The sequence below is a fragment of the Gadus macrocephalus genome, chromosome 5 (assembly GCF_031168955.1).
Source record: "Gadus macrocephalus chromosome 5, ASM3116895v1".
NCBI classification, from domain to species: domain Eukaryota; kingdom Metazoa; phylum Chordata; class Actinopteri; order Gadiformes; family Gadidae; genus Gadus; species Gadus macrocephalus.
This window is the reverse complement of record NC_082386.1, coordinates 14,418,420-14,432,800: the sequence shown is the minus strand read 5'-3', so window position 1 is coordinate 14,432,800 and position 14,381 is coordinate 14,418,420. Positions and strand designations below refer to the sequence as shown.

The 14,381-nt window shown below is 47.5% G+C and overlaps 1 protein-coding gene across 2 annotated transcripts in view; it reads left to right on the top strand.

The window, feature by feature from the left end:
• Nucleotides 1–14,381, top strand: part of stag1a (STAG1 cohesin complex component a) — a 38,393-nt gene that overhangs the window by 21,882 nt on the left and 2,130 nt on the right. Inside the window, exons 5-30 of one of the 2 annotated variants that reach the window (XM_060052613.1) lie at nt 90–186; nt 626–702; nt 1,104–1,308; nt 1,644–1,795; nt 2,070–2,143; nt 2,249–2,372; nt 2,648–2,746; nt 2,855–2,934; nt 3,212–3,319; nt 3,650–3,764; nt 4,123–4,240; nt 4,453–4,556; nt 4,715–4,807; nt 5,725–6,018; nt 6,478–6,548; nt 6,967–7,135; nt 7,461–7,553; nt 7,967–8,141; nt 8,781–8,917; nt 9,943–10,044; nt 10,538–10,686; nt 10,897–11,025; nt 11,288–11,493; nt 11,943–12,114; nt 13,588–13,704; nt 14,006–14,120. In XM_060052613.1, the coding sequence (XP_059908596.1) occupies nt 90–186; nt 626–702; nt 1,104–1,308; nt 1,644–1,795; nt 2,070–2,143; nt 2,249–2,372; nt 2,648–2,746; nt 2,855–2,934; nt 3,212–3,319; nt 3,650–3,764; nt 4,123–4,240; nt 4,453–4,556; nt 4,715–4,807; nt 5,725–6,018; nt 6,478–6,548; nt 6,967–7,135; nt 7,461–7,553; nt 7,967–8,141; nt 8,781–8,917; nt 9,943–10,044; nt 10,538–10,686; nt 10,897–11,025; nt 11,288–11,493; nt 11,943–12,114; nt 13,588–13,704; nt 14,006–14,120 (3,375 nt within the window). Of the gene's footprint in view, nt 1–89; nt 187–625; nt 703–1,103; nt 1,309–1,643; nt 1,796–2,069; nt 2,144–2,248; nt 2,373–2,647; nt 2,747–2,854; nt 2,935–3,211; nt 3,320–3,649; nt 3,765–4,122; nt 4,241–4,452; nt 4,557–4,714; nt 4,808–5,724; nt 6,019–6,477; nt 6,549–6,966; nt 7,136–7,460; nt 7,554–7,966; nt 8,142–8,777; nt 8,918–9,942; nt 10,045–10,537; nt 10,687–10,896; nt 11,026–11,287; nt 11,494–11,942; nt 12,115–13,587; nt 13,705–14,005; nt 14,121–14,381 lie in introns of both variants that reach the window. The other variant, XM_060052612.1, reaches the window with a different exon arrangement.

Here is a 14,381-nt window from a genome sequence, read left to right as displayed (position 1 = left end):
ATCTCTCTGTACAATTTTGTTTCATTTATGTCTTTTCAAATAGACAAGATCTATCTTTGAACTGTGTTTGTGTGTGTTTGTGTCCACAGTCTGTTGTGGACGACTGGATCGAGTCGTACAAACAGGACCGGGACATAGCGCTGCTGGACCTCATTAACTTCTTCATTCAGTGCTCGGGCTGCAAGGGTGAGAATAGCGACACCGGGTCGCAGAGTCAAGCCTTCAGTGTAACGTGAGATTCTTAGGAACATAACATGTTCCTAAGAATCTACGTAGTGGTCGAATTAAATCTTGACTTACCAGCAAAAACACACTAAGCAGTCAAAAATGTAATGGTCAATATGAGAGAAAATGTATGATTAAGTGACTGGAATAGCAGATTTTTTGTTGCTGTAGTTCTCAAGCCTTAGATGAACCATTGAACCACTTGCCACACACCAAAGAAACTACGCTCTTTTTGACTAAAATGTCCAGGTGGCATTGCACTACCTTTTTTAACTGAATCAAATTATTCAGCATTGCTGTTGCCGCTAACATTGACCTCTGCATGCCGTCATTGTTGTGAACGCAGTGTGTGTTTGTACTGCTGCCATCTCCTCTAATTGTTCTCATCTCTGTTTTTCAGGAACGGTGCGGATCGAGATGTTCCGGAACATGCAGAACGCTGAGATCATCCGCAAGATGACGGAGGAGTTCGACGAGGTTAGTTCCCGCTTCACTGTGCTACAAAAGCTGCTGCTTTTTCGCTCCCCCGGGGTTTCCGCCATTTTTTGGGGCTGCAAACGTTACTATTTTCTGATAAGATTGTAATATCCTGGCCGACGTGCCTGTACCAACCGTATGTAACCCACAGATGATGCCTGTGTGTAATGATAAGTGCGTCTGCAAAAATAAGTGTTTTCTAAACCAAGCCTAATGCAAAGCTGTTTTTCCCGTATGCTCCTCTTCACTTCAATGTCCATCCACTGCAAATGAATGACACGCAAACAATGTGAATCACTTTGGCCCGCTGGCTACACGACTGCAGCACTCCCAACCATCGCAGCACGGGTCCTGCTGTGTTTGTACTCTTCGCGTCACCGCCGCCGTCTCCTTGTCCACAGGACAGCGGCGACTACCCACTCACCATGCCCGGCCCCCTGTGGAAGAAGTTCCGCTACAACTTCTGCGAGTTCATCTGCGTGCTGATTCGCCAGTGCCAGTACAGCATCATCTACGACGAGTACATGATGGACACGGTCATCTCACTGCTCACGGGGCTGTCGGACTCCCAGGTGCGGGCCTTCAGACACACGTCCACGCTGGCAGGTAAATCCCCGTGGTCGTCTGGTCGTTGTTGAAAGATAAAAACACAAACGTACAATGAAATGTGCTTTACTACAAAGACAAAAAAAAAAAGCTAAACCATCTCTCTGGATGTCCTTGATGATTGAATAATTGAATGGAAACCATAATGGAATTAAAAACAAATGTGTGAATACTGTCCTCATCCCCCATTTCTCTCTCTCCATCTTATGTTCATTCTCTCCTGTCTCTGTCACTCTTTACCTCCATCTCTCCCTGATCTCTCTCTCTCCATCTGGCTCTCTCCGCACCCCTCTCTCCTCTCTCTCTCATGCTCTCTCTTTCTTCTCTCTCTCTAGCGATGAAGCTGATGACGGCGCTGGTGAACGTGGCGCTGAACCTCAGCATCCACCAGGACAACACGCAGCGGCAGTACGAGGCCGAGAGGAACAAGATGGCCGGCAAGAGGGCCAACGAGAAGCTGGAGCTGCTGCTACAGAAGAGGAAGGAGGTAGGAGGGGGTTGTGTTTGACTGTGTGTTGTGTTTTTATTGTTTCCTACGTTTGACTGTGTGTTGTGTTTCATTGTGTGTTCGGTTTGACTGTAATGTGTGTGTCATTGTGTGTTGTGTTTTCTTGGGAGTTGTGTATCGTTGTGTGTTCATTTGTGTCGTGTGGTGTTCTGTGTTGTGGTGTGTTTTGATTATTTAGTTTAGTGTTTTGCCTGTGTTGTGTTTTGACTGTGTGTTGTGTGGGGTTCAACTCTCGTCTCCGTTGTCCTTTCAGCTCCAAGAGAACCAGGACGAAATCGAGAACATGATGAACTCCATCTTCAAGGGCATATTCGTCCATCGCTACAGGTAAACACCTCATTTCATTAGGACTGTCATTATCACAATCTACCGTAATCTGAACGACGAATCACAGTGGCGACGAACGTGGTGTCCCCTTCCCCCCCCTCCCAGGGATGCCATTGCAGAGATCCGAGCCATCTGCATCGAGGAGATCGGTGTGTGGATGAAGATGTACAGCGACGCCTTCCTCAACGACAGCTACCTGAAATACGTGGGCTGGACTCTGCACGACCGGGTACGAGATTCATTACGATTCAGTATTCGGTAGTAATTCGGATATTCGTTTGTGAATAGGTATTTGGTTTTCAATGATTGGGATTGGGCCATGTTAAAGTGTAGGTGAATCCCCTGTGGCTTACCCTATCACTGTGAGATTTATTTTTTTACAAGTTGTGGTAGTCAATACACAAGAGTTTGTGTATTGTCCCATCTGACTTTCTATCTCTTTCTCTTTGCGTAAACCTCTCTCTGTCTCTGTCGCTTGTCTTTCTCGGTGTGGTCTGACCCCAGCAAGGCGAGGTGCGTTTGAAGTGTCTGAAGGCACTGCAGAACCTGTACACCAACAGAGAACTGTTCCCCAAGCTGGAGCTCTTCACCAACCGCTTCAAGGTACAACCAATGGATGGATAGACGTATGGGGAAAGGATGGGAGCAGAGCCTAGAGACACATGATGATGACTACTAACACACACTCAAACACGCGTGTGTTTTCTGCAGGACCGCATCGTATCGATGACCCTCGACAAGGAGTACGACGTGGCTGTGGAGGCCATCCGATTGGTCACCCTGATCCTGCAGTGAGTACCATGCAGATTGTCTTGACCAATGAAACTCCACCCCCTGTGGATTTTGTCGTGATTTAACATGACCAGTAACATTTGATTAGATCTGACTTGTTTATGTTTGGAGATCTCAGAGTTCAGCATGAAAAACGAAATACAGAAACATGAATACGAATCAAAGACGGAAATTCAAAGAAAAGTTTTCTGCAAATGTACACGATAAAAAGTTCTGTTCTGAGGTTCAGCTCATATCGGTGTACATTAAATGTTAATCTTCTATCTGTTCTTCCAGGGGGAGTGAAGACGCTCTGTCCAATGAGGACTGCGAGAACGTGTACCACCTGGTCTACTCCGCCCACCGGCCCGTGGCGGTGGCCGCCGGAGAGTTCCTCCACAGGAAGTACGTCCTTCTTGGGATCTTTGTGATCACGTCCTAACTATGGGCATTTAATCAAATTACAGTATGGCGGTGTAAACTGACACCTGGCGTTAAATGTGTTTGGTGCGAGAGTTGATTATAATTTTCTTTCTTCATAGTTTATTATTGGCTGTTTAGGAGCCTATCCCCCCCCCCCCCCCAAATCAACCCTTTAATCTTCTCCTTTTCTTCCTGAATCCCCATCCTCTCTCTCTATCTCGGTCTGTCCACCTCCATCCATCCCTCTCTGCTCCTCACTGTCTGCTGCTGCGTTAACCTCGGTCCCTCTCTCCCTGTGTGTCTCTCCTCCAGGCTCTTCAGCCGCCACGACCCCCTGGCCGAGGAGGCCCTGGCCAAGCGGCGAGGCCGCAGCAGCCCCAACGGGAACCTCATCCGCATGCTGGTGCTCTTCTTCCTGGAGAGCGAGGTGACCAATGAGTGCTCTCTTGCCTGCTCTCTCGCACCCATCGCTCTTCACTCCTCGTCTCCCTCCTCCTCCTCCTCCTCCTCCCATCTTTCTCCTAAACACTCACACACTCAGTAAACTATAGAAAAAGCACGGTTTTCCTTATGCTCTGATGGATCTGGATGACAAATAATACAATAAAATATTAAAGTTTAATGTACAACGATATTATCTAAACCTCAGAACAGACCTTTTTAACGTACATTATAGAAAACATTTCTTTGGATATCCGTGTTTGATTTGCCTTTTAAAGTGTGTGTGTGTGTGTGTGTGTGTGGTTGTGTGTGTGTGTGTGTGTGTGTGTGTGTGTGTACCCCAGCTCCACGAGCACGCTGCCTACCTGGTGGACTCTCTGTGGGAGAGCTCCCAGGAGCTGCTGAAGGACTGGGAGTGTATGACGGAGCTGCTGCTAGAGGAGCCCGTCGGGGGGGAGGAGGGTGAGACACACACACACTCACACTCACACACTCATCCCGATACACAGGCATGCAGACACGCACTGTATGCTTCAGGGTTTCAGAAAACAAACACAGACACTCGGGAATAACAAGAAGCTTAATGAGGACCAACACATTGTGTAATCGATGGAACATCTCCAATTATAATAACCATAATGATTCTCTCTCTCTCTCTCTCTCTCACCCCACAGTGTTGTCAGACAGGCAGGAGAGTGCTCTGATAGAGCTGATGGTTTGTACCATCCGCCAGGCCGCCGAGGCCCACCCACCGGTCGGCAGGGGCACCGGGAAGCGCGTAAGAACACACACACACACACAGCTGATCTGCCTCATAGGTTTAGGAAGCAGTGGAAAGAGGCTATTTTTATTTTATGGATAATTGCCCAAATATGTTTGTCTTTTTTTTGTACATTTCGTTGACATCCATTCTGTCGGTTTGCATTTTGTCCTCAGGTGCTGACAGCGAAGGAGAGGAAGACGCAGATAGACGACAAGAACAAACTGACGGAGCACTTCATCATGGCGTTGCCGATGCTGCTGTCCAAAGTGAGGACCGCACACACACACACTCTCTCTCCCACACACACACACACACACACACACACAAACAAACACTCCAGTTACTGTTCAGGGACTTTATTTAATGCAGAGTTACTTGTGTTGTGACATTGCGAAACCTCTGTTCACCAAAGTCATTTTTACAAAAGAAAGTCAATGAACGTTCATAGAGAGCTGGTTACTCAAATAAATATCTCAGCTTCCTGTATGGATCATGATTAATGGGCCTACTGTTGTAATCTGAGAATCGACATGTTGTTCGTGTAGCCTGACTAAGTGCTATTGATCGCCCGGCTGCATGTAATGGACCATGAGAATGGAACATGGTTCTAATGAAATTTAAAGCGTCCCCACATTAGAAAATTACAAACATTTCAACCAAATCTCTTACTCTGCACGTCCAACCATACCTCTCCCTCTGAATCTAACCTAGACCATTCTCTCTGGGTCTAACCCTCTCACTGACTGACTGACTGACTGACTGACTGACTGACTGACTGACTGACTGACTGACTGACTGACTGAGTCTAACCCTACCTCTCCCTCTGAATCTAACCCTAGACCATTCTCTCTTGGTCTAACCCTCTCACTCACTCCCTCACTGACTGACTGACTGACTGACTGACTGACTGACTGACTGACTGACTGAGTCTAACCCTACCTCTCTCTCTGAATCTAACCCTAGACCATTCTCTCTGGGTCTAACCCTCTCACTCACTCCCTCACTGACTGACTGACTAACTGACTGACTGAGTCTAACCCTACCTCTCTCTCTGAATCTAACCCTAGACCATTCTCTCTGGGTCTAACCCTCTCACTGACTGACTGACTGACTGACTGACTGACTGACTGACTGACTGACTGACCGACTGAGTCTAACCCTACCTCTCTCTCTGCCCACTCAGTACCAGGCGGACTCTGAGAAGGTGGCCAACCTGCTGCAGATCCCGCAGTTCTTCGACCTGGACGTGTACAGCGCCGGGCGCATGGAGAAGCACCTGGACGCGCTGCTGAAGCAGATCCGCCTGGTGGTGGAGAAGCACATCGAGGCGGACGTGCTGGAGGCCTGCAGCAAGACCTACAGCATCCTGTGCTCGGAGGAGTACACCATCATGAACCGCGTGGACATCGCCCGCTCGCAGCTCATCGACGAGATGACGGACCGCTTCGCCCACTCGGTGGAGGAGCTGCTGCAGGAGGTGATGGAGGGAGGGAGGGAGGAAGAGGGAGGGAGGGAGGGCAGAAGGGAGGGAGAGAGGAGGGTTTCCTACAGCACCATACAGCTTAGGCGGCTGCCTTAGCAATACACTCCTGCCGCCTTAACTACGACGTCCAAAAAATAGTTACATTTTTTATTTCTTTTTATTTTACAAAAGTATTGAATAATTTTAAATTCATTCACTCTCTGTTTCTAGATCAGGCTGCAGGGTCACAGTCTGACAGCCTGAGGCCTGAATAAAATAATCACAAATGGTCCCCCCCCTCCCCGGTCTGACGACAAACCACCACCTTAACGAACACATTTTCTGCGGGAAACCCTGTAGTGAATGTACAAATCATTGAATGCTGAATGGAGGAGAGCTTTGATATATACTGGAGTTATTAAGCTCTCATTGTGCATCGGGCTAATGAAACCTTCTTCAACGTCTCCCCTTCAGGCGGAGGAGGCCGATGACGACGACATCTACAACGTCCTCGCCACCCTCAAGAGGCTCACCGCCTTCCACAAGTGAGACCTTCTGGGCTCCTTTGGTTCCATCTTTCCTTCCACTCATCGGTCTACTTCGATCCGTCGCTCCCATCTTGAATTTGAAGTACATTATGGGTGACAGACGTCAAGGCGTCAGAGTTAGGATGTAGAATGTAGGATGGAAGATCTTAGTTGAACTTCCTACACAAAAAAGTGAACGTCAACACCGCCAATCTATTGTTAGGATGATGAGGATTATGATGCTGCAATTAGCTAGCATAATATCAATCAATGTATTAATATTATTTTGTAATTCTAGGGCATTCGTTCAAATGTTATTCCCACTATCAGACTTTATTGCATACTTTTGCATAATTCCAACACAAAAAGACCACGCAGCAATACTACCCGATGGCGTGTATTCAACCCACTAATCTTTGCCATCATCGTCCCCCAGTGCCCACGACCTGACCCGCTGGGACCTGTTTGGGAACTGCTACCGGCTGCTGAAAGCGGGCATCGAGCAGGGATCCATGCCCGAGCAGATCGCCGTACAAGCCCTCCAGTGTTCCCACTACTCCATCCTCTGGCAGCTGGTGAAGATCACCGAGGGAGCCCCCAGCAAGGTGCAGACCGCCGGCCCCTACCAGCCCCCCCCCCCATGGCTGTAAACAGAGTTGTGTTTTCTATATAGCACCATGAACATCATGAAGTGTGATTCAACAAGAACAAACGCATGCAGATAGAAGCTATACAAAAACAGTTTAAAAAAGGGCTATAAACTAGGAAAAATACAATCGTAATATGCTTGTCTTTTTTTCTTTTTTGTTAATAGAACCAATGTGTGTGTGCGAGAAGGCACAGAAAAGTTCTGGTTGCATCTGGACCACTTTAGGGCTCATCATTCCTTCAAAGTTTGTGTGTGTGTGTGTGTGTGTGTGTGTGAAACAGGACGACCTGCTGGCTCTCAGGAGAGTGGTGAAGTCCTTCCTGGCAGTGTGTCAGCAGTGTCTTTCCAACGTCAACACGCCCGTCAAAGAACAGGTAGGAGGAGCCTATAGTACAGCCCACACCTTGAGACGGAATCCTGGTGGTTTGAATAATGCGGCACGTCATTACGCCCCCTGTGGTCGGAGTGGTACTAAACTTTTGCAAGTACTGTTCTGTTTGTGTACCAATTTTCGAATCTCTTGAATAGTTTGCGTTCAGAGTGGTTGAAGTCAGCATTTTGTGTAAAAGTGTCAAAATATATCTCTGAGCACCTGCGAGAGTGATCATTTTGAATTGACACTGGGACACCGAGGCGGAGCTCAATAGCCAGAGACCAAGAAAGAGAGGGGATGGGGATTCGTCATTTTTCCAGCTAAAGCCTTAAAACGTTCCACATTAACTGAGGTTAGGTCTGCTACTCTTCAGTTGGGATTGACTGACCCTCACTCCCCCCCCCCCCCCTCCAGGCCTTCATGCTGCTGTGTGACCTGCTGATGATCTTCAGCCACCAGCTGGTGTCGGGGGGCCGGGAGGGTCTCCAGCCGCTGGTCTTCAACCCAGACTCCACCCTGCAGAATGAGCTGCTCAACTTCGTGCTGGACCACGTGTTCATCGACCAGGATGACGAGAACCAGAGCATGGGTGAGCAATAGAAATGGAGGGAATGCCCAACAATTATACAGTAGGATAATCACACAATGGTCCAAATCTCAGCGAGTACTACCCCTACTTTTTGTATTTTTTTCTTTATTTTGGCCTGGAAATGTGCTGATATTTTCCACAAATTTTCATATCTCAGAGGTCAGTTTTTATCTGTATTTTATACAATCCACTTTATAGTATCAGGTCGAGTTTGACTCCTAAAAACGTAGTTAAACTTTGGACCCCAACGTTTCTGGTTCCCAAATGCCCAGCATGAATGTTGGAAGTTAGCACATCCAATCATTGACTAGATCATCAGATAGTTTTTGGGGGGTCTAGAGATGGTAGGGAAAGGTCACTAATAATCATAATAAAGAATGACTGAATTTAGATCAATGTAAGTATCATGGCTTATCACCATTAATCATTTCAGCTGATAATTTTGCTTAGATCAACAGTTAATAATGCAACGAAGTAACCCCCTTCTGGAACTAAACCAAAGACACAATTCAAATTGAAGCTCCCAAGTACACAAATCAACTGCTGTGTGGGGATTCTTTTCACCAATGTCCACTCGTTTCCCATCCCCTCCGTTCCCCCTTCCCCGCGTCCTTCTCTCCTTCCGTCCGGCCCTAGAAGGAGACGAGGAGGATGAGGCGAACAAGATCGAGGCGCTGCACAAGAGGAGGAACCTGTTGGCGGCCTTCAGCAAACTCATCATCTACGACATCGTAGACATGCCCGCCGCCGCCGACATCTTCAAACACTACATGAAGGTTAGTCGACACCGGAAAGCCAATCCCGTTGTAGGGGGCGGCAGTAGCTCGGGAGGTAGAGCGGGTTTGGCTGGTAACTGCAAGGTTGCTAGTGTGATCCCCGGCTCCTCCTAGCTGAGTGTCGAGGTGTCCCTGAGCAAGGCACCTTACCCTAACTGTTCCCGACAAGTTGCCTATCGCCCTGCACGGTTGACTCCGCCGTCGGTGTGTGAATGTGTGTATGAATGGGTGAATGTCGGGCAGTATTGTAAAGCACTTTGGATAAAAGCACTATATCAATGCAGTCCATTTACCAGTCACTGGGCCGTTTTTTGTACATCTTTCGGATGCCCTCTGCTTTAAAAAAGTGTGGGAGGGTTTGTCGTGGCGACTAGGCTAGCCTAGCACCGTGCCATGAGTTACAGTCAACAATAGAGCAATGTGATTGGATGATATTCTTGTCCGTTATCACTAGGTAATACAGCCGTATACCAGAAGTCGTTACAAATACATTTTTGGGAGCAGATATTTGAAAATAGTTGACATTCAAGAATATATGACCTTTCTTTGAACTTTATCGTGGTATTGAAGTTATTCAACTGTTTGACCTAGAACTTTTTTTCATTTTGTATGAACCATTAAACCTCAGGGAACTGAAAAAAATCCTCAGCCAAGCTTTTTCTTAAATGAAAATTCCTCTGAAACCTGAATACCTTTTTAGACCAGGCCAAATCAGACAAAAACTTAATAAGTTTTTCGAACTTAATAAACTTTAAGGTTCAGAGAAATAACTGAAATCAAATATAGGAGTAGCCTTCTGTTGGTGAACTCACTCAACCTGGTTTTTAGTTCAACCAACAGCATCTTTAATTAAATAGCGAATGTCCACTGATGGCGAACCCAAACCCAGTAGATGAGATGATGAGAAGACCCTAGACTTGAATGGACCCCTAGTTTGTTGAGGAGATGAAGTGATGTGGTTGGTGAGTGTGTCATATGACCTGAGGGAGAGTGCTGACTGTGGGGTTCTCCTCCCCGGTCCTCAGTACTACAACGACTACGGTGACATCATCAAGGAGACGCTGAGCAAGACGAGGCAGACGGACAAGATCCAGTGTGCCAAGACGCTCATTCTCAGCTTGCAGCAGGTGATCACTCTCTCACTCACTCACTCACTCACTCACTCACTCACTCACTCACTCACTCACTCACTCACTCACTCACTCACTCACTCACTCACTCACTCACTCACTCACTCACTCACTCACTCACAGTCTTACACACGCACAGTCTTACACACGCACAGTCTTAAACACACACACACACACACACACACACACACACACACACACACACACACACACACACACACACACACACACACACACACACACACACACACACACACACACACTCTAACACACACACACACACACACACACACTCTAACACACAAACACACTCTAACACACAAACCCACACTTACTCTAACACACACACTCTAACACCCAAACACACACTCTAACACACTAATACAAACTCACACACACACACACACACACACACACACACACACACACACACACACACACACACACACACACACACTCTGACCAGTGGTTGCCTGTGTGTGTGCCGCAGCTGTTCAACGAGCTGCTCCAGGACCAGGGGCCCAACCTGGACCGGACCTCGTCCCACGTCAGCGGCATCAAGGAGCTGGCCCGCCGCTTCGCCCTCACCTTCGGCCTGGACCAGATCAAGACCAGGGAGGCCGTCGCCACACTACACAAGTAAGACCCCGTCCTGGCAACACCCCCCCTGGACCTGGACTGGTCAACCCCATAGAATGTCGATTAATATTAAATCCTTAATAACTTTTGAATGGAATAAAAAAAAAAAATTGCTTTATGTTACTAGAAATATTTGATCCCTTTCGTCTCTCTCCCTCTCGCTCTCGCTCTCGCTCTCGCTCTCTCTCTCTCTTTCCCCCCCCCCTCCAGGGACGGTATCGAGTTTGCCTTCAAGTTCCAGAACCCCCGTGGAGCGGAGCTGCCCCCCATCAACCTGGCCTTCCTGGAGGTCCTCAGCGAGTTCTCCTCCAAGCTGCTGCGGCAGGACAAGAAGACTGTGTAAGTGCACCGGAACGATCTGGGGGTGTGTGTGTGTGTGTGTGTGTGTGTGTGTGTGTGTGTGTGTGTGTGTGTGCATATAGATGTTGTGTGTTTTTGTACTCTCGTGTGTGTGTGTGCATGTGTTTGTGTACTCTTTTGAGTGTGTGTGTGTGTGTTTTTCTATTCTTGTGAGTGTGTGTGTGCGCATGTGCGTGGTGGCGTCTCTGTGCTTCAAGCGGTGTGTCATGTGAACATGTCCTTCCCCCCCCCCCCCCCCCAGCCACTCGTACCTGGAGAAGTTCATGTCGGAGACGATGTCGGAGCGCCGGGAGGACGTGTGGCTGCCGCTCATCTCGTACCGCAACAGCCTGCTGACGGGCGGCGACGAGGGAGACCGCATGTCCGTCACCTCGGGCTCCAGCAGCAAGACGGGCTCGGTGCGCAGCAAGAAGGGCCGGCCGCCGCTGCACAAGAAGCGCATCGAGGGTGAGACAGGATTCATAGTGAGAACACGACCCGAGAGCGTGGGTGAGATCTGGGTTAGGACATCAGAGTTAAAAAGGCAGCTTTATTGACAATTCCAAAATATGTGAAACAAATAGAGGAATCTAAATTGTGTTTGTCTCTGAGCCAAGATGCAATAAGTAGAAACGGATACAATTTGGTAAAATTAAATAAAATACATGTAATATTTACAAGGGTACAGGGTTCTTGGGGGCAAATGGGAGGGGGTTTCAGAGTCCAGAGTTCGTGGGGGCAGAGGGGAGGGAGAGAGTTGAGCTTCCTGAAATGTTTTTCACTGAAGCCCCGCTGGGTTCTAAATCACAAAGTGTGTGTGTGTGTGTGTGTGTGTGTGTGTGTGTGTGTGTGTGTGTGTGTGTGTGTGTGTGTGTGTGTGTGTGTGTGTGTGTGTGTGTGTGTGTGTGTGTGCGCAGAGGAGAGCAGCGTGGAGGGCTCGTGGCTGATGCGCAGCGACACCACCCTGCAGACCCCCGGACCCCTACAGCCCCCCCAGCTCACCTCGACCGTGCTGCGGGAGAACCGGGCCGCCGAACACCTGCCGGACCCCGACTCAGAACCGGGCTCCGAGAACGACTTTGTACACAAGTGAGTGGAGGGACAGAGGGGTGGGGGGGGGGGGGGTGAAGGGAGAGGGGAAGGAGGGAGAGATTATTGAGGGAGTAGTAGAGAGTGATTCTGAACGGTTGTATGTGAGTGATTGGATCTGTATGAGTTAGTAAAGTGAGGTACTTTATGATTAAGGCATTTAAACGCATGAGAAAGCATTAATCTGACGCAGCCCTAGAAAGATTTGATTCTCAACTTTTAGTTTATCATCATAACCACTAAATTAAGCATATTTCCAACCCCAAACAAAATAAGAAGCATAAGACAACAACAACAGCGATGTTACTGTGCAGATCGCATAAAACCACCCTAACCGGATAATCTTTTGCAACTGCACACAGTGTTTCAAATCAATCAGTACATAAGAGTGTTTCACCGGAGAAGGGTAAATGCCTTTCATCAGAAGACACTGTATTTGTCTCCATCTAGTGGCCGATTGGTGCGATAGCAAGGGTCATTAAATTATATTTGCCCCGATCTTTCAATAGAGGGGTCAAACGTAAAAAAGATATATTTTCGAGCTATCTACCTGTTTGTGTCTCATCAGGTGGAGTATGCTATTTTCAGGGAAAACTGAGAAAGTGGTCTATTGATGGAGAGGTGACCCACTTGGGGATAAACCCTCCCAATAATGATTTGTAGTCGGCTCTTACTGTCGTGTAGTGTGGGTGGGCTCAAGACGAGAGCTTTGGTCGAAACATGCTTGAAACGATTGCGTCAGTAGCGATAACCTTGCTGTTCATAAAGGGGTGTCGATAAATCAATCATCTACTACACACAAAAACACCTCAAGGACCTCATTCCCATCTACACAAGTTGATGTGTCCGTGTGATATTTGGCAAGGTTTTCAGAGAAGGATTCGATATTCTGAAGTAGAATGGAGTCTTAATTTGTGTCCTGGCGCCTAGCCTGGCGCCATCGACCTGACGGCGAGACAAGGCTGATCAAGACCATTAGTGTAGTTTGTACTGCAGTAGCTGGATCCCGCTTTAAAAGTCCCCAAGTTGGCACGAGCATTTAGATTGAATCACTCGTATAGTTTAACTTCAATTTTACACATACATTTAGGGCATTTACCAGACACTTTTATCCAAAGTGACTAACAAGTACATTTGTCAGAAGAAGAGAAACAACAATATATCGCTGTCGGTACAGTAAAGATGTTCATAGAAGCATGTGCCAAGCAATTACAATTGCAAGGTTAACCCATTCCCTGTGTACAACAAATAAGGCTAGAATAAGAAGCTACATAAAACTAAGGACTATTTTTCCGTAACAGACTCCATGAACCGGTTACCCTGGTTGTCCGTTTGTCCAACTGACTCCGACCCCTTCAGAATGGTTCATTCAAGACAAACATTGCTCGCTGTATGAATGGTGCCGTTTACCTACGGTTAAAGATGCTTGGGATTTTCTTTGTCTTTTTTTTGTTAACGTTTGCTTCCCTCCAGTCCTCAGATGCAGATGTCGTGGCTGGGCCAGCAGAAGATGGACGACGGCAGCAGGAAAGATCGCTCGGGCATGAGCTACATCAAGTCACGCAGCAACCAGGGCGTCCGACAGACCGTGTAAGTGTGCGCACATGTGCCTTCTGACAGGAACCTGGCTTGGATGTCTCCATTTCTCCCTCTTTATTTATGAGCCTCCATTTTGTAAAGTAGTGTAGTTTGTAGTGTGTACCATTGCCAGCCTTCAATCTCCTGTAATCCACAACGTGTGCCATCAGTTCTTATTTTCTGGTTTGCGGAGTCGTTATTAAGAGGCTTTATGTCCCGGAGATGGGCATTTCTGACTATGTTCTTTCAGGGGGATTCTGATCAGAGTCAGACGTCTTTTAGCTGTACTCTGACAGATTTGTTTCTGAATTAGACGCGGTCTGATGGAGGATGACGCCGAGCCCATCTTCGAGGACGTGATGATGTCATCGCGGGGTCAACTGGAGGACATGAACGAGGAGTTTGAGGACACCATGGTGATCGACCTGGTCAGTGACGTCACTTACTGCCACCACAAACACACCCTCACAATGAAGTTCTGCATTATAATGCGTTTAGTGAAACATGTTTCTCATTCATGTTGTCGGTAATCTTTATGTTTTTAATTGACCTCTCAAATGCATCTTGGGATTCTCTAATTTATTTTCAACAGTAATTTTGCACTCTTAACAACAACTTTACTTCTTGTTAGATTCAGCTTGCAACACAGTTTTGCACAGATTGCTCAATTTTCAATCACCAATGTGTTT